At 38.4% G+C, this 19,569-nt stretch overlaps 1 protein-coding gene across 1 annotated transcript; it reads right to left on the bottom strand.

Annotated features, from left to right (window-relative positions):
- Window positions 1-369: 369 nt before the first annotated feature.
- NSUN2 (NOP2/Sun RNA methyltransferase 2) lies at window positions 370-19,395 on the bottom strand. Its single transcript, XM_066560017.1, has 19 exons — window positions 19,245-19,395; window positions 19,006-19,163; window positions 18,728-18,832; window positions 18,512-18,617; window positions 17,831-17,902; window positions 16,176-16,260; window positions 15,196-15,388; window positions 14,769-14,843; window positions 13,542-13,672; window positions 10,479-10,552; window positions 7,313-7,443; window positions 6,650-6,746; window positions 5,357-5,532; window positions 4,748-4,840; window positions 4,220-4,355; window positions 2,917-2,997; window positions 2,558-2,696; window positions 1,583-1,622; window positions 370-927 (listed from the first exon to the last, which is right to left on the bottom strand). The coding sequence occupies exons 1-19, from the start codon at window positions 19,347-19,349 to the stop codon at window positions 522-524; spliced, it is 2,403 nt and encodes an 800-aa protein (XP_066416114.1). The 5' UTR covers window positions 19,350-19,395; the 3' UTR covers window positions 370-521.
- Between the last annotated feature and the right edge of the window lie 174 nt (window positions 19,396-19,569).

Genomic DNA, 19,569 nt, shown 5'->3' with positions numbered 1-19,569 from the left:
GAATAACCATGCACCAGGTTGTCAGTCAGATATCCTGTATGTGCCCTTGTCTGGATACACTGATTCTCTTACCCTTTAAAGAACCTGCAGTTATCAACACTAACCATATTGGGTGGTAGGTGGGATAAGCAATCATAGGAGAAAAAATGTTTTTGGAATCTATGTGCTTTGAATGGAACCCCAGGTTTTTCTTCTGAAGGAATTTTTGACCAGTTACACACGTGCAGTGCATTTGTGCATACCACTGTTCCATTAAAAATACGGACTTGAGATCTTACTGGTGCCTGGTCTGTTGCCAGCAACAGACACACAAACCCACCAATAAAAAGGAATTTTAAATGGTGAAAAGAAGACACACTTGAAGAGAAATTTCTTTATAGCTTTCATTTAAAATATAAAATAGGTGAAACTTTAAAAGAAGAACATCCCATTCTGACCAAATTTTAAAATACAGTTTCATGCTAAAAGCAAAAGTCTGTATGTGAGCCTCATGGAAGCTGCCAAGTAATACAGAAAGAAACCTAATCTTTCACATTACTCGCATCTGTGTCTTTGCCTTCCTGGCTTACATGAGTGTTGGCATTTTTACTAGATTGATCTAAATCCTCAATTTTATTTTCTATTTCCATAGCACTGCTTTTGGCAGGACTCTGGGAAGACTTTTCACCTGTTTCTGCTTCCATTTTTGGTACTAAATCATGTTCTTTATCTTCCACATCCATTGTTTCCTCACTATGCAGCAGTCTGTGTTGAACTTCTTCCTCAGTTTTGTCTTCCAAGTCCTCCTCTTTCCTCTTTGCTTTAAACACTTCAACTCCCATCATCCTCAGGTAATGAAGTCTCTCATTCTTGGGCACAAAGGCACGCAGTGATGTCTTCCCTTGCCAACCACACAGCACTATTGGACACTGAAGATCATGAGGTTTTCTACAAACAAGCAGTTAATTCAGTCAATTATGAGAAAGTTCATCTTCAAAACTTCATTTTATAGCCATACACCAATTCAGTCCTAACACTGAATGCATTTTGTAACTATTCAAAGAAGATGAAAGTACATTGTTCTTAACTTCAACACCTACACAGACACCTGCTTGTCTACAAGCAAGCAGGCAAGCCAAAAACCCAGAAACTCAATGCTATTAAGTTCTTGCAGCAAGCAAAATAATTTTCTGGCTCTGGGTTGAAAACTATTACAAGGAACAGTAAAATGAAAGTTTACATTTAGAAAATTCTCAAGAGTTTTGTCCACAAAAAGGAACAATAAAAAGTAACTTTTTCCATTCCAAATGCTGGACTTTACAGGGAAACAAACAAACAAAGAAATCACATGCAGATTCTGCAGATCTGTTGATCACTGGCACAATTACCAGCTCTTCTTTATGAAGCCAAATTCTATGCTTTTTTTTAAGAATTCACAGACAAGACAGCTTCTTTTCCTGTCTTATTCTCTGTATCCTATATGGCTTTACTGTTTCCCTCACTGCATCTCTATGCCTCTACTTCTGTTTTTGCTGAGTGAAAATAAATTGTTGTCCAGGTCTTAGGAGTGCATAATCAACAGGAAAGCAACACATCTACTTACTCAGGGTCTGGGTCGTACTTCAGAACTATACTTCCCATTGCTACAGGGAACAAAACAAAACAGATGTGTTACTTGCTACAATGATACAATGATTGTAATCTGGAAATATTCAAGAAAACAAGGTTTTAGACAAACACAGAGCATGACATGGTTAGCAGTTATCCACATCAGTACACTGAACTATAGACAATACCAGATTTTATTCCCTTTTTTTTCAAACCAAAGTATTTACATAGTCACAGATGCAATTGCCAACACTGGCTCCTCCAAAATCTCAAACAAACAAATTAAAATACAAAATACACACAGTGGATTAAGTCACTCAGTGAATCTAGCAAAAAACTTTTAATTAATTAAAATGAACATAAGAGTATGCCAGACCAAACTTCAGAACATTTTTTCTTCCCATTTTGTCTCATCAAACATGGAACTACAAGGATCAGCAATGAATTGGAAATAAAACAATAACAAAAGGCTGAAAACCAAATTTCATATCTTTAAGCATCCAGTGTAGAGGAAATTAAAAGTTTAATATGAGTAGACATCGCTCCCCATATATAAGAAAATCAAATCTGAGTAACTGTATTTGATACATAAGGTCATGACAACCAATTGCAGATGACAAACAGTTTCAACTGGAGCATTAACAAGCACAAAAACCAGAAGCACATATAAAATCTTTGTTCATCAGACATTTTAAATGCTGCCCCACAGCACTACTTTGCAGAAGTCATAGGTTTGGCAACTCTTCTGTAATCTAAAGCTCAAAAACCTTAAAGGCTGCAATCAGAAAGGACTACAATTTCTAGCAGCACACTGGCTTTCAGTAATGCTTACTTACCTAACAAGTATCTTTAAGATAAATTTAGTCCAAATTTTTAGCAAACACAGTTTATGCTACAGGATTTTATAGCCTTCTGTGCAAAGAAGAAAAATAATTTTGTCATTTTGTGACAGCAAAATTAGCAGGCTTACCCATATCTTTGACTTTCTTCTGTGTTTCACTGCTAAATTTACTTAAGAATGGATTTTCCTGGGTTAGCAGAATTTTGACATCTTCTATGCAGACATTTACAATCCTTGCATGAATGAATGGGTACAGAGTATAAATTCCCTGTTTAATAAATAAAGACAATTGTTTCAAAATTTAACCACTGATTTCTCAATGAAAAATGTCAAAAACAGTATGCACTTTACCTAATAACAGAAAAAAATTTTAAACCATACTGAAAATGTCAATTACCATTAATGTGACAAAGTTAATGCCAGCTGTCTTATGAGGCTCTCTAGGAAACCAAAGTATCTCCTTTGAGAACACAGTGCTATGCAATTACCTCTTGTGCTAATCTGAATGCACATCCAAACTGTTCACCATCACTGTTGCGAGACCAGACTTTTATCCCTGTGTTGATAACCTGCAAACAGCAAAGCCAATAAACATCAGTAGGGAGCATAAATTCTAAATTACCACTCTGAACTTGTTTGTTCCTCAACTCTTCAACTAAAAGTTCATTTGCACTGAATACTGAATTAATGTGAAAACTTATTCAAGGGAAAAAGGAACTCCTGCTACAAAAATGTGGCACTCCCTCAACATAAAATGCCTTTTACTCCTTTCTATATTGAAAACTGAACAGTGTGAGGAAGTGGCCGTTTTAAAAAGAGGGCAACAAACTACTAATATCTAATTTTAATTTTAGTTTGAGTAAGAATTTTCTGTGTGATTCTGGGAAAGTCAGTCAAGGACAGGATTTAAAAAATACACAAGCTGGACACTATTTGGACATTATCCATCCTTTGTGGTACTCAAAGCCTCACTACCTAATATAATGCACCAGTTTCTTAAAATTTTGTCAGTTATGTAGCCATTTCCTGCATAGGGGATAAAAGAGTAATTGTTTACCCATCTCAAAAATCTGTTGCAAAGATGTACTGAATATTCTCAAAAATTTTCAAGACTTGACTGGATGAGTCCCCAGAATGTATCTGATCTAGCTTTGAAGTCAGCTCTGTTTGATGTAGGAAGGAAGCTGGACTACATAACCTCATTCCAACCTAAATTACACAATGACTTTTGAGACAAATCTTTAGTATTTGCAAGACATTTTCCACAGGGAATCATAAAAAAAAATTCCCTCTATTCACAAAAACTACTTATTATCCCATTTTCACTCAGCCTAATGAACTTTCAAAATGTTTAATTGTTAAAATTACTTTGAAACAATATCCCTGTGTAATACAGCCAGTACATAACTCAGCTGAACTTATCTTTTTGGTTGGCTTTCAAAGCTCTTAATACCTTTATAATTAAGGGGGTGATAAATACAACATTGTCAATGTAAACATGTAAAGTTACCTGAAGATTACATAGAAATGTTGGCACACACACAACTTATATATTCCCTCTCTCTACTTTTAAGTTCTCTTTCATCCACCCAATATGTACTGATTTTCATCTCAGAGAATGTTATTTTCCTCTCAGAGTCAACTTTTCATCTCTATCACAGGAGGGACAGAGAGGAAACATTCATCTAGACTAAAAAAAAAAAAATACAGCCTGTCAGAGGGCTAATCCTCTATGCAAACAGTACACTTGGCAAGTCCAAGGAGATATACACTGATGCTTGTGAACCATACCTTCATCTTCTCACTATTGTTCAGAAGCACATTCCTTAGCTCCTTAGAAACCATGTACAGCTGCCTCTTTTTTCCTTCTTGAGTTCGAGTCAGTAAATTCATCTTGGGAAATGATGGGTCCAATGCATAAAACTTCCTGTGGCCATAATACGTGTTTTGATTAACTGAGCAATAAAATCACATCCTCAAAATGCATGGTTTAGCCCATTTCCTCCAGCTATCTCTGCAAGCACTTAGCACTTTGGCTTCAGAACACAAAGATTAGATTTTCTAAGCTGCATGACATCAGAAAAGACAAGCTGTTATAGACACTGAGACACACTGGAAAATTTCCAGTGCAAACTCTAGTTGGCTATTTTCATATAAGTATTTAAGTGTTGAGGAGAGGGGGCCCTGGTGCAAAGTCAGGCAAAAGCTGTTATGCAAGACCAACGAGACCCATCCTTTGTAATGAACCAAACTTGAACTACTAACATCCCTGAACTAATAGGAATCATACTGCCAAAACAGACACATCTTTTTTCTTACTGGATAGGAACGAACAATGGATCATCTTCAGGGAGAAACACAAAGGGGTCTTCTTTAAAACCAAACAACTTCATTTTTTTAGATGGTGGAGGTCTAAAAAGGAAATAACATTGCATTGTATATTTCACTAAAATTTCACTTGCTTTAAAATCAGTATATTCAGTTCATTTAGTCAACGCTTGGCGTATTGTAAAAACAGTATGCCAAAGAGAATATTGGCATTTTCTTGTGCTTGACTAACACTACACACAGTTTAACTTGTTAAAATAAGGAAGTCAAGCAGTGCTTGGAAACAGAGTTCACAAAAACAAGTAAACAGAGATTTCTGATGGAATGATTGTGAAGGCAATACAGATCTTCCAACTTCTGAAATTATTTTTTCCCTTAACAGAGAAGAAAGTATTAACAGACTTAACAAATGCTAATAAGAAAACTGGTTATTTTCCAAACTTGCTGAATGGAACACAGACAAGACAGAAAACTTGGAAATGCAAGACAACTGAATGAATGAATGAATTTTTTTGATTAACTTCTAAATTACAAAAGAACTACAGAATACTCAGGAATTGCAGACCTGTCACAGGGTAAATACTTAGACATGGTCCTTACCCGCATACTCCTTCCTTTTTACTCTGCTCAGTGTCCAAATTCTGCAATTCTTGCATTTTCTTAGACTCTTCATTTTCAGCAAGTGTTGGTTCTTCAATAATACAGTCAGAACCATTACCTGAATTAGCTGCTGTCACTTCAGTATCTCCTGTTCTTTGTGGTAATTTCTGATGAACCTATTTCAAATTACAGTATTTTCAAAAAAGCAAAAGTAGTATCCAGCTTGTAACAGAAGGCACCTATGTTGTCTTTGTATGTGCTTAATTCCTGTCAATTTGTATGCATGTGCTTAGACAGATCCATTCAGGGAGTTAATCTGATTACTAGATCAAGATACCACTATAAATTGCATTTACCTCCAGTACTGATCTGGACAGTTTCACACCAATTGTCCAAGAAAGCTATTTCTGTACCATCTACAAAATCACGTTCAAGCCCTCAGATTTTTAAAACAGGATCTGCTGTTTTCCTCCCGACACTCAAAATGACACATGCATCCTGCTGCTGCACACCTTCTGTTAGAGTGCTACGATGTTTTAACTTAGAACGTCATAAAACTATTTGGAGGATGTTTACTTCTGAATAAATGCTGCTTCCCTATTGCCACATACATTTTACTCATAAGTTGTTCTAATGAAGCAAATCAAATAAACACCTAAAAGGGATTCACAACATAAGTTCTCACAGACATGACAATCTAAGAGATCAAATAAATCACATCAACTTAAAACCCTGTTGACAGGGTTTTAAAGACAATTGACAACAAATGGATTAAAGTCAGATGGCTGAAGCTGCTGCTCCAAACAGTTTTACATCCATTCCCTGCGCTGCTGATCTGCTAATCTGCTAGTGAATCACTCCTGAGCAACCAGCCACAGAGTGAGATAAACTGACATCAGAATTAGCTTACAACACAGCAGAAAAAAGCCTTTTAGCAGGGGACCACACACAGCTGAAGGAAGTGACAGCTTTAGCTATCCGATATAATCTTCTTCTATAATTCTTCCAAAGCCTTAATTTTAGGGTCAAGATTTAGCTTGTTATTTAACTACTATTTCAAAATCCCCTTTCTTTTCATTTTTTTTTCTATTTTAAAAGTTTTCATGGTTTTTTCATAAGTACTTCTTCAGTACTTCATGGATTTAGGAATTTATTTTAAATTGACACACTGAACTATAACTGAAGGGCAGATACAGAACAGTTGTAGTTTGTCTTCTATTATGTGCCAACTCAAAAACAAAGCCTGAAACATTACTAGCAATTTACATTTATAGATAATTTAAAGGAAGTTACCTTAGGCTGACGTTTATTCCATGGCATTGGAGACTTTTTTATTAAGACAGCCACAAAGAAGCCACCTGTGTTCTGGTGATGTGGCAATATCCTAAGACTAGAAAGAAAAAAAATGTTGCAGCACATTCATCACTGCATTCATAATCGCAAAACACTAGAAGGCTCACATTTATACTTACTTTCAGGATAAGGTAAGTATTCCTGGTAGGATTGTGCAGATTTAATTTACCAAACTAGAAACAGGATCTAAATAGAGCATTGTGGCAAAATTACTTGCATCAACGCAACACATTCATTCACTGTTCACACTTGAGCCTTAATGACTCATTTCTAAACAATATTTTTAGAATAGCTGTGGAAGGTCTTTAAAAGCAAGTAAGTCACACTGTCAATATGTTAAAGTTTTGCATACTTTTTCAGTAATTTTGACTGTTTATCTCTATTGGATGCAAAGAATTTGACCTTTTCACGTGAGCACTTATTTCTCTTACGCAGCTTGCAGTAATTTCTCCTGAGTTACAATATTGTGCACTGCCATTACAACATATGAAGCAATCAAAATATACTCAAACCTACACATTCTTAATCTGACCTAATTATAATTTACTCACAACCGTACATGTTACATCAAATCCTCCTAAGATTTACTCCGGGGAAACTTACCAGCGCTCCAGATTCATTGCCTTTAGCTTCTCTTCATCTTTCACTGGAAACATCGTAGGACGTATTTGTGTTTGTCTATTTGAAGGCACATCTTTCCACTCCTCAAACCACTGTCCATCTTTCAGCATCACCTTCAAAGGGATAAATATAAATTCAGTGAAGAATATAGGTCACCATTTTACAAGTTTTAATTAAAATACTTGCAAACCAAGGTTCTGACACAAAATAAAGAAGTTATTCTCTGGTACAGAAAATTAAGTTCTTTAAAGTGTATTGTTTCTTTGTGCATTGTACGTGTGTGCTTCAGAGTAGGAGATTCTTGCCAGCTGCAGCTCTTTGCTTCACTTCATATGCTTCAAAAAAAAAAGGCATACAGTCAAAGTGCAGATTGATGCTGAATCAACTACAAAGATCTCTGTTAACCTGCTAAAACATGTGAACCACCAACATCCAGTGGAAGGACAGTGGTGAAATATGTAAGATCAGTGAGCCATGAGATTTAAGACACACTGTTCCTTTTTTCCCATGAGACTGGCTGTGAAGCATTGTGTTATAGGCAGCTTCCAAGCAGTATACATATATATATATATATATATATATATATATAAGGGAAAAGAGCTACTGCAGTCTACTAAAGATCAAATCTGAAGAATCCCAATTTCATTACGTAAGAAATATACAGGAGTGCAACACAACAGTTTGGTAGGTAGAAAGCTGCATGACACAGGCATATACAAGTCACTGGCAGAGATGTGTTAGTGGAGAGCTGCTGAAGAAACATCCCCATGAATTTTCTAGCACATGTACCTTTACTTAGAACTCAAAACTTATCCACAGATCTGCTCTAAGACACTGTGTAGACATAACATCACCTCAGTCTGGCTAAGGATCAAAGCTTTTGATGGACTCTTAAGATACAAGCAGAAGGTTAGAGCCACAACTCTTACAGGAAGGCATTCTGAATGTTCTTCAAGCAAGGGTACCAAAGTGAAAAAATAAGCCGGGGAAAATTTGACTTCAGAGCTCTAGATGCCTGGTTTTGTACTGGATGCTAAAGCTGTAAGAAGGGTCCCAAAAGGGGATACACAAGGCAAATGCATAAACTTAATCTCTGAAATAAATTAACCACATTTTTGTTGTGAAGGCAACAAAGTAAAGCAGTTGCAGTGATGGCAACTTCAGGACTGGCACATATGGTGAAGCAGTTTCAAACATCTCACTGTGATTGTCTTGAAAGTTTAATCAAGTGCTCTAGTGGAAACTGAAATGAAACATTTATCTAGACTACAATTTCACTGTGAACTTTGGAATGCAGATTTCAGCATCATGAAGTCTGGCACTTCTCAGACACTGATCAGATCACACCTTGTGCCTTTCTACATTTCCTGAAATAGAAATTACTGTACTTTCAGAATTACTTTTTCAAGTCAAAATATGCTACATTTCATAGTGCTAGAAGGAGACAAGACAGACTGTACTTCTGAACTGCTCTTCTTTGGAAGTCATGACTCAAGCTTGAGAAAAACCATCAACAGGACCGATAAATAACCAAAGTCTAAAAAAAAACCTATTCTGGTTTTACTGGAAAAACTGCATATCAGTCCTGTGCTGTTCAGTTTTGGTTTGCCAGCCTAACTGGTAAGTTGGTGTAACTAGTAGAACGACAAAGCACCAAAGAACACTCTGAACTCTTCTCCATTGCATATTTTACTGACCACCTGTTAGAGCAGAAGGAAGAATAAAAGTGTTGCAGGAACAGATGACCAAATTTGGAGTTAAAAAGGTGTCTTCCTTCAAGCCCAAAATAATTCACTGGAGTTCATTCATCGTCTGGCTTACGGAGGGGGCACTGAATGGTATTTCCAAGCACCCAAGTGTCCCTTGAACAAAACCTTATTTCAGATTTTGCTGTTTCCAGAGACTTACAGTCAACTGATGTTCAAGAATACTCAATGCAATCAATCACAGAGCTCCTAGAAAAAAAATCCTGCACCAGGGAACAAAAGACTACACCAAGTAAAAAGTGCACCAAATTAAGTAAATACATCCATAGTGACATCCTTGCCAGTGAGGCATGAAAATATACAGTAGCAGCAAATCAGGTCTGAAGAAAGTCTGGCAAACTTTCAACACATTTTATCAGACTAGTTTTTAAAACCTATTAAGGAGATTTATATTTCAACTGCAAACAGAGAATAGATGCTACAGGGAATAGAAAATACCCTTAGTGATCATTATATAAATATATATATAGTGCCTTTATGGAGTACCAAAAAAAGGTAAAATTAAGATCACAGAGCCACAGTTATGCATTACATTTATTCTTCAGGTACAAGTATACAGTGTAAACTTTAGGAACTGTAAGAAGAAAGAAATCAACTAGTTTCTAAGCTGCATTTCCAGTGCAGCTGCAGAACATATACAAATCTTTATTTCCTGGATCTTGTTCATTAGCCTGTACACAGGCATTAACCTACCTGGCATTGCAAGAGACTAGTGAGATGGTAAGACAGAAGACCCAATGGTATTGCAAAGGCACACACTCATAATTAAAATTTAATCAGTATCTTTCCCCACTACCAGGATGGCTTCTACTTTTCTTGACTATACTCTTGACAGGAAGCTGAAGCAGCTTTGGGTTTTTTGCCCCTCCTATTAGTTTGTTTCCAAAACTGAAATAATTTAAGGCCTGGAACAAAATACAGGATGCTCTTACTATTCTAGGATTAGTCCCATCACTGCAGGTTTTACAGCTTATTTGCAGAAACAGTTTCACAGTTTTTACTCCAAATGAAAGAAATGGATCAGCTGAAGCACTGCAGAATCTAACATTCACGGACCCTGAAGACAGAGAGGGATGGCTTACATTAAAAGTGGCTGAAATTATGTTGCCATCTACAGGCCACACACACACACAACACAGTAGGGAATTGTAGCAAGAAAATATAGGAGACAGAGGAAAGAAACCTAGAGATAAGGGGAGAGCAGATGAGGAGAAAAGAACCTACCCTTGCAAAGACTTTCAGCTTAGCTCTCTCCCCTAAACATCAAATCTCTGCCATTAATGCAGCTCAACCTAATTTTGTGACATGTTACACTTCAGAATTTCCCTAATTTAACACTCTACTACAGATCAAGAACTTAACAAAAATATCAGGTTAAGTACCTTCCATTTTGTAATTCCTGGCATCCTCTTCAAACCTGGTAACTCAGAAGAGACATCAGCGAGTTCTAAGGCACCTAAAATCCCAAGAACATAAATGTTTTGAAAACAGAATTTAAGAGTTATGTTGCCAATTGACTTTTATAAAAATAGTTTTCCTTAAAGTTTTAAGCCATTTTATGAATAGTACCTTTTAAAACTTTCAAGAAATAAAATGCTATACAACTTCTACCACTTACATTAACAAAGAAGGTGAGAAGAACTGTTAATAATAACAACATAAGATGTAACCATAAATTACCCAAAATATAATGGCTAGGTATTTTTGTAGCAGCTGCAGAGAAATACTCTACAACCTGTATTATTAAACATCAGTGTTCTAAGCAAAGGAATCATTGAAGTTCTTATTCTCATTTACTCAGCATTTGGATTTACTACACTGATTAAGTATTTTTCAGGGAATAACTTTTAGTATAACTAAGCCTTCTGAAATGCCTACAATATTCTAATTTCAAGGACTTACAATCCAAATATATTCCAATGAGAGAGGAAAGAGAATGTTATTTTTAAAACGGAATGGAAAATTCCAAACTGTTTAACACTAACATGACAAAAGACTATGTGCCTAAAATGTATCAAATTACTACAAGAAACATCAACAGCTTAATTTACTGAATAAAAATCTTCAAGCTGCCCAAAGTCCAGAAGGAATTATATAAAAATTTACTGCTTATATAAATAGGTGATCTCCCTAGAAAATAATAACTTTTAACATTGCTTCTCTGTGATTCTAAATACTTAAGATAGTTAACAGTCAGGTATGTTTTTTCCCATGTTGTACACAATTTAGCAACCTGTCCTACATGACTATAACCATCTACTCTTACAGTGACAACTTAAGTAAGTCTTTTAAATAAATGAAAAGGAGATAGATGAATTCATAGAAAAATTCAAAAATGACATCTCAAATGTGATTACACTTGATGTTTTGTATCCATCCTTTGAATACTCCTGCCTCCCTACAGCACGACTTCAGTTGATATCTCAAGACTCCATCAGACTCATCAGGCACTGAAGAGTCTGTCAGAAGTGCTACAGTTTCCAATAGTTGCTACATGGTACAAAAAGGCCTTCTCCCTACTCCCTCATGCCTAAGGGAAAAGCAATCTCTCATCTCCTTCACCCATCTGCTTCAGCAAGGTAACACTGCTAGAACTACCAACAAACCTTCTGGACTGACCTGAACTAATTCTTGAGGTACAATGCCCCTTGCAGACCACTGCACTGCCTCTTTACTACTGCCTTCTTAAGCTACACCTGTGTTCAAGTTCCAAGGATAACATTTACTTGCTGGGACACATCACAGCCTCCAAGTATGCCTCAAAATACCTCCACTGGGCAGAGTCTAGATCTGAACATCATAGCCCGTCCTTCCTTCAAAGCACTGAATTTCCCCCAGGTGCTGCAATTGCTGGCCTCCACATCCTACTGCTTTTGAGTTGTTGTCCCAACTAGATCTTAAATGCTTTCCAACCTTGTCACTGTTAAAATTAATGCTTGCTTACTATGGCCTTCAATAAGCCAAGCATACTGTAATGTTCTGGAAATGTGTCTATGATTACCGAAGAAACTACTTCTAAATAAAAATGTCCTTTCACAGAATAAGCTGAGTTGGAATGGACCCACCAAGATCATTCAGTCCAACTCAGGCCCTCTGCAGGACACCCCAAGAGTCACACCCTGTGCCTGAGAGCATTGTCCAAACACTTCTGGAACTCTGTTGAGCTGTGACGACTCCCCTGGGGAGCCTGTTCCAGTGCCCAACCACCCTCTGGGTGAAAAAACTTTGCCTGTAATCCAATCTAAGCCTCCCCTGACACAACTTCAGGCCATTCCCATGGGTCCTGTCACTGGTCACCTACCCTTCCTCTTCCCCTTCACAAGAAGTTTCAGACTGCAATGAGGTCTCCCCTCAGTCTCCTCCAGCCACTCGTCATCAGGCTTTTCCTGTAGACCCTTTATCATCTTTGCTGCCCTCCTTTGCATGCTTTCTAATAGTTTAATAATTTTCTTATATTGAAGCGATCAAAGCTGAACACAGGACATAAGATGAAGCTGCCCCAGTGCACAGAAGAGTGGGAGTAGAAATTACATAGACAATTCCTAATTAACCTGCAAGCACTGTAGCAAAAGTGCTGTTTCTAAGACAATGAAATTTCATGCATAATTTGGGGCCAGAATAGCTACTGGCACAAAGCAAACATTACACAAAACAAGCTACCAACTTCCAGAGTAAGTGCAGCTCCAGGAGCAATAGAGCTGCTTCTGCTCTGTAAAAGACTCAACTTTAAAAAGTCTGTGGAACTTTCCATGCCAAATGTTTCCAAATTTCAGGTTATTGATTCAGAAAAAAACAGTATACACCAGCTACTAAATGGGCTACTGAACCCTACTATCACAAAGTGATGCAGTGCAGCTTCCCAGTTTGTCTCAGTTTTTCCACCTCTTGTAACCTCAGCCTTCGCAATCAAGCCAAAAATGCAAAAACCCCGTGAGTTTAAACACATTAAAAATCCAAGCATGTCAAAATGTGGGGCAAAGGATGCTAAAGGTATCAGTGACTCCCACCTACTGGTGTACAATTACTTTGCTCTAACTGCTTAACTACACCCCAGGCTTTTTACTCCTATAGTGCACAGCAGCAATGTTCCACACTGGGTTTTCCAAAGGAATTACAGATGTCAGACATGGATTCCAACCAGTGACAGCAGTTAGTGGGAGCCAGATGACAAAGACAGAATACCACTGATCTACGTGCCTTCTGTATCATTAACATAACTCTTCAGGTATTGTATTTGCAGCTGATTCACTCCCATTTAAGAAGACTGTTCATAGAAAGATTAATGAAATACTATTGGTACAAAAAGATTTCCACAGTTGTGCAAAGTAGCAGCATATTACCCACACTAAGATTATCACTAGTACCATCATACGCATAGCCTTTTTTGGCTGAGGGGAAAAAAATAAAAAAGGAGTTTCCCACTCTGTTCAAGCTTACATTCTCACCTTGACTCTTTTCCAGCAGAGATGCGATCACAGCTTCATTTTCTATGGGATTCAAGGAACACGTGGAATACACCATTCTCCCGCCTTCTGCCAGCTGCTCAACGCCACGGGTTGCAATTCTCAACTGCAAACTAACAGAACACCCTTGGTCTAGCCAGCTATCATTCAGAAACACACAAACAGCTTTACTGCAGACACACAACTCTCCATGGACTAAGCCAGCACTTGGGGAGTTCTACAGCTGCCAGAAATACACAAATTATAGTCAGTGCTGAACTAAGCTTAGTGCACTCTATACTGCAGACACACTCACAATGACACCTATTACATTAAAGCAACAATTAGCAACATTAACACTAACACAGCATAACTTTGAACATATTTTTTTCCTTCTAGTGCCCAATCGGTTTTATTATGGAGAACTCTAGAAAAATAACACTGGAAATATGACTCTTCTCAGAAATCCAGTTAAAATGAGGAGTAATCTGACTATTACAAGTATTATGGACAACATAGCTTACAATAATATTACAAATATTATGGATAACATAGCAGTGGCCTTCTGAGAAAGGTATCGCTGAGGTGAACCATGATTTAGACCCTACCTACATACTTCCAACCAAAATGAGACCTGCAATAATGAATGAGTTGCCAAGAAGTCATAGGTCAGCTGAGTCACACTAACCAGTGGTATCCCCAGCTTGTTAAAAATACACAATAAAATGTTCTGAGTTTTGTTATCTTTTCAATCACTACATTTTACCATGTGCCTGAACTAGGCTAAATACTCATTCACCATCAGTTTACATAAATCCATCTCAGGTAACTGAATTTGTGTATGATCTCTAGAATCCTAAAGACTCTGAAATATCACTAATAACTTTTACGACTTTCTGTATTTTCTAGCAGTATTTTACCTGCCTAAATGCTAAGAATCCCAACCAAGTGATTTGTTCCATTTTATTAGCTATCCTGTCTAAATCAATTAAATATTTCCATGACAGCTATTCAAAACAATACAAGCAATTTAGAATCACATGCTTTCCTCCTCACATCTGAAACCCTACACTTCCTCTCAATACCACTAAGCTCTTGATCTGAGAGAAAAATGACTCTTCCTATTCTCTACTTTGTCATATATTAACATGTGAATACATGCAGATGTTAAAGATATAGAAAAAGGAGAGAAAAATGAAAGAAGTGCAGATGTGCAATAAGCATTTTTACCCATGGAGCTGCAAACTGTTTTGTGTTGTCCACTTCTTCCATACATCAATGTTTTTCCTCATGGTTCCATCTCCACTGCAACAGAGGTCAAACAGATTTGTATTATTTGTGTGTAAGACTCTTTCCATATCAAAGTAATTTACAGCAGCACAATAATAGCAATCCCTCTCCCTTGTAACTAGTTCTCCTACACTGCCTTTGTATTTCTGTGTCCTGAACATAAGGTCAAAATTTGAAGCCCTTTAACTGATCAAATTTAAGGACCACTTGGAATGAAAAAATTCTGTATCCCCACACTTAAAAGGCATTCCAAACTATAAATCCTAACTCACTAACCTCCTCAAAAGGCACAATTCAGTAACATAAAAAATTTAGCACTGCACTTAAAACAGTAAAATCCATGTATTCAAGTTTACGTGCAAGGTACCTGCAGGGGACATCACATAAAATCCTGTCATAGAAGAGGATCTCTTTTCTTCCATCAACATCTATTTGAAGGTTAGGAATGCTGGAGGCATCATGATTTACCACCATGATGCATGGACTGTTTAATCTCTTAGCCTGATGAACCAGCAAATAGCAGCGCTTGTTGTCAACATCATTGGCAATTACAAAACCACCTGGGAACATAAAATAGTGGGAAAATGCTTTATTATTCAACAGATAAATAATTTTACATAGTTTATTACCTTATCTCTGAGACTTCTGTAAATCTTTCACCTTAAGATTTTTACTTAAAAGACTGCTCATGAATAGGGGAGCCCTTACTGAGCATAACTTAAAGCATATTGAAGGTTAACTGATGTGTCAGTCTCAACAGTTTTAGCTCCCATCCTGTGGCAGTAAGACACAGCCAAGGCCCCTTCAACTTCTCAAAGAAAAATCTCTAAAATAGAAAAACCCCCACTGTCACCAAAGACAATCTCTACATCAGCAAAGTTTCAGTACAATGCAGAAAGAATCCACACATTCTCTGCAACTTTACAGTGTCAAGGGGCAGTATCTTCTGTGAGCATCTAAACAAAAACAAAGATTCTGAAGCTTGCAAAAACAATAAATATCACAATTTCTTTAAGTCTAAAGCAGCTTAATCCAGTGTTTTCAGGATACCATGAAAGCACAGAGGCTCATGGGCTGCCATCTACTAAGTAAACCTGATTTATATACAGAAATAAAGCTCTAATCACATGTACTGTAATTTGAACTGAAAAGATACATATAATTCATGTCTGTTTTTCAAGCAAAGGAAGTCCATGAAGTTTCAAATGGGTGCCTTTAATCTCATAACAACCCCTTGGGGAATTCAGTATGTAGTTAAATGCAGTTACTCATCTGTGACATTAAAACAATCTACCACAAGTAAAAGCAGAAATTCCAAGTCACAAGTTTTTAGTTTTCCAGACTTACTGGGAAAAGGAACATTCATGTCTGCGTGCAACATTTCAATGAGCTGGGCAGTCTTAGATCCAGGAGCAGCACACATATCTAGAATCTACAAACATAAGAAAATTTTTAAAATTCCTGCTTTGTACTTTTTCAGTGCTTGAGAAATTTACTTCGTGTTTAAATTAAGTATTTTTGAATATGTAGAATTATGATTGTTCTAAACACCAATTTGAAAAAAACAAAGTACAAAAAATGATGAAGAATATACAAGGCTAAATATACTCCAAAACTCTAAACATACTCTAAAACTGTCCAGTAAACTGATGGTGGGGGAAAATTAAATGGGAAAAATAGATTAAAAATGAAATGGAAATGCTTGACAATCATTAATTTTATCCTTGTGGAAGACGTGACATACAGAACATGCCGGTTAAGCAAAATAGCCTGCAATTCTGGTCCTAACAAGCAGCTCCTAAACTAAGGCACTAAGGACCATGAAAGGCCCTAAATGACAAGTCAGGGCACCATTACATCATTAAGCATTTGCTGTTTTGGCACAAGAGACGATAAAGAACCTATTCTTAGCCTGATTTATGAAATCTTATATTTCTGGAAACTGCTGCAATACTCACCCAAATTATACATTCAATGTAAAGCCTATATACTGCTAGCTTATCATATACAATGTAAGGTGTGTGCAAAAATATCCCCACAATTTGTGTTTTACATTAAGATGAATGTGTTCGCCCTGTGTTCTACTCCAGACAGAAATAAAAATACACTGGGTTGGGGTGAAAAGTAGGAGAAAAAAAAGGGAAAAGTCATAGATGCTAAGAACTGCTAATATAGAAACAATTGTGTACAAACTAGTCTTTAAAACACATGTTAGTGATAAAGTTAAGATACAGCATGAAAATTTAAGAAAGAAGAACACAATGTGGCTGCTTGAGATAAAAAGGCAACTAGCTCATTAATTTAACAGTTTAAGAGAGTAAGGCCACCTTACAGATTCGGTCTGCAAACAAGTACAGAGTATGAAAACATCACAAAGTTAGAGTAGAAAGTTTGCTACCAGATATCCTCATTCCTATGGCATGCCCTAAGAAAATACCATGGGCATTCCTTACACACTTTAGTTAAAGTTAGCACCCTGTAATGTTTAGCCACCACCAACAGCATGTTTCAGCTCACCCAAAATATTTCATCTAACAGATTATATTTATAGAGTAGAATTTTTCAGCTCCTTCAAAAGGCATAGAGGAGTGAAATCTATGAGGTAGGGAATATTATCACTTGCATCTTGAAAACTACATCTGTTCACAGTGTGATGGAGAGAGGAAGTTAAAAACAGTTACTTTAAAAGCAGGTTGCAACAAGAATACATAACTCAGATGCAGCTAAACACACTTTCACTTTGGAAATAAGACTATCCAATTGCCTAAAATCAAAGTGGTTTTTGCTGGGTATTACACACAGCTGAAAAAGGAGATGCTCCTCTGATAAAGTTTTTGTGATCTGAACATTAGTTGAGCGTTGCTGTTGATGTGCAGAAAGCATAAAATGTACCAACACAAAACAGAAGCGAGTATCAGCCATGATACTGCTCTTGTGATTTGTAGCTCAATTAAGCAAATTTCAGGGAACAAACTTTAGCACACATTATATTCTAGACTTACCTTATGATGAGGGCTAACATTAAGCAGCAGAGGTGGGATCATACTAACAGCCTCCTGACGACTGATGTTTCCCTTGAAAGGAAAAAAGAAATTAAATCTGTTTTCATTCCGTGAAAGAATGCATTTCTTTTGCAATAAAACTTTTAAATTGCTAGGTAATAAAATAAGAAAGCAGTCAGAAACACACTGCTATAAACTTAGGATTAAATTCTGCTAGAATTTAATTTAAAAAAAAATCACAGTATCTCACCCAATTGTAATTTCTAGTAATTGTGTATTTACTCTAATTGTATTAATTCTGCAGTTTCCGCTCAAAAGAGAGGAGAAATCACTTGAATCAAGTGACAAACATCCATCACTTAATGCTGTCATGCCCATGCATGCACTTTTTATCAGGTCTAAACATTTGGTTTCTAACAGCAACTGATCATTTTCCAGGGACTCATTTTAACATCCTCACCAACAACAAAAAAATGCAATTAGTTTAGGCAAATATTTGTAGCTGCAATTATGCACCAGAATCATTGGATGCACCACGACCAACAGCACCACAAAATCCAGATTCTTCTGAGCTATTCAAATTCTGAAAGAAAAAGTAGAGTCTCCATCTTTCATGATGTATTTCAATAAAACATTGCTCAGGATATGCCAGAAAAAAATAAAGATCTATTCAAAACTTACACATTCTGTCTCGCTAACCAGAAACTGATGAAACTTTTCCAGTTGTGGGGACTTGCGTAAGATTTTTCTACTCAAGTTAGTGTGCCAGGCTAACTCTTCAGGATACCTGGTGGAAAAGAGACGGTAAAAGAATAGAGGCAGAAGAAATAGACGGATGAGCCAGGCTGGTTGAAGGGAACCATGCAGAATGCCTGATCTCGCCTCCAGATCACTCACCAGCTCAGCGACTGCGGCATCTCGACTTTTTGGCCATCCACCTCCAGGTCCTGCAGCTCTCGGAAGTACTTTTCCTTCAAGCAGTGGAGAATCTCTCTGGCGTGGCTGCATGGAGAGACACCCGGAGGGACACCGGATGGAGAATCACAGAATCACAGCATGGTCCGGGTTGGAAAGAGCGCTAAGGGTGGCGCAGCTCCACCCCCCTGCCGTGGCTGGGACACCTCCCCGTGTGCTAGCGGCTCTGGCAGCCGCGGTGCGGGAGCCCCCAGCCGTACCTGCGGTAGCCGGTGATGCGCAGCGTGGCGGGCAGCGGCTCCCGCAGCGCCGCCATGAACGCGTCCCACTCTCCGGCGGGCACGATGCCCAGCTCCCGGTAGTACCGCTCGAATAGCTCGTTTTCCTTCACGATCTCGGGGTAGCCGCCGGCCCAGCCCTGAAGAAAAGAGCCGCCGCCGTCAGCCCAGAGGCCCCGGCGCTCCCCGCCCCGCTTCACCTCCCCCGGCCCGGCTCTCACCGCCTGGTCCCCGCTGCCGCCGCCACCGCCGCCGCCCCGCTCCTGCCGCTGCTGCTGCTGCTGCTGCTGCTGCTGCCGCCGGCGGTCCCGCGCCCTGCGGCCCATGGCAGCCAGGCAGCGGCCGAGCCGCGCCACCAGCCCCGCCGTGAGGAAGAGCGGCCGCTCTCGTCCCGCTCCCGGCCGGCCAAAGAGACCGCACGGCTGCCGCGTGCTCCCGGCGCGCACGCGCGGGCCCGCCTTCTCCCAGCGCCGCTTCCCGGCGGAACTTCCCGAGCGCCCGGCCCGGCGCGGCCCCACCCACAACGGGCGGGCGGGGGCGGGGCGG

Source organism: Molothrus aeneus, chromosome 1, assembly GCF_037042795.1.
Source record: "Molothrus aeneus isolate 106 chromosome 1, BPBGC_Maene_1.0, whole genome shotgun sequence".
Lineage (NCBI taxonomy): Eukaryota > Metazoa > Chordata > Aves > Passeriformes > Icteridae > Molothrus > Molothrus aeneus.
Note: the sequence above shows the minus strand (reverse complement) of the source record. Positions and strands in the feature narration are given on the sequence as shown.

What these genes read in the sequence shown, in the direction of transcription:
- NSUN2 (XM_066560017.1), bottom strand. Translation starts at nt 19,349, where the DNA reads ATGGGCCGCAGGGCGCGGGACCGCCGGCGGCAGCAGCAGCAGCAGCAG. An exon ending in ATGTTAGCCCTCATCATAAG is followed by an intron (nt 16,261 to 17,830) that starts GTAAGTCTAGAA and finishes TTATGTTTGTAG; the next exon opens with ATTCTAGATATGTGTGCTGC. An exon ending in TTATGTGATGTCCCCTGCAG is followed by an intron (nt 14,844 to 15,195) that starts GTACCTTGCACG and finishes CCTCTGTTGCAG; the next exon opens with TGGAGATGGAACCATGAGGA.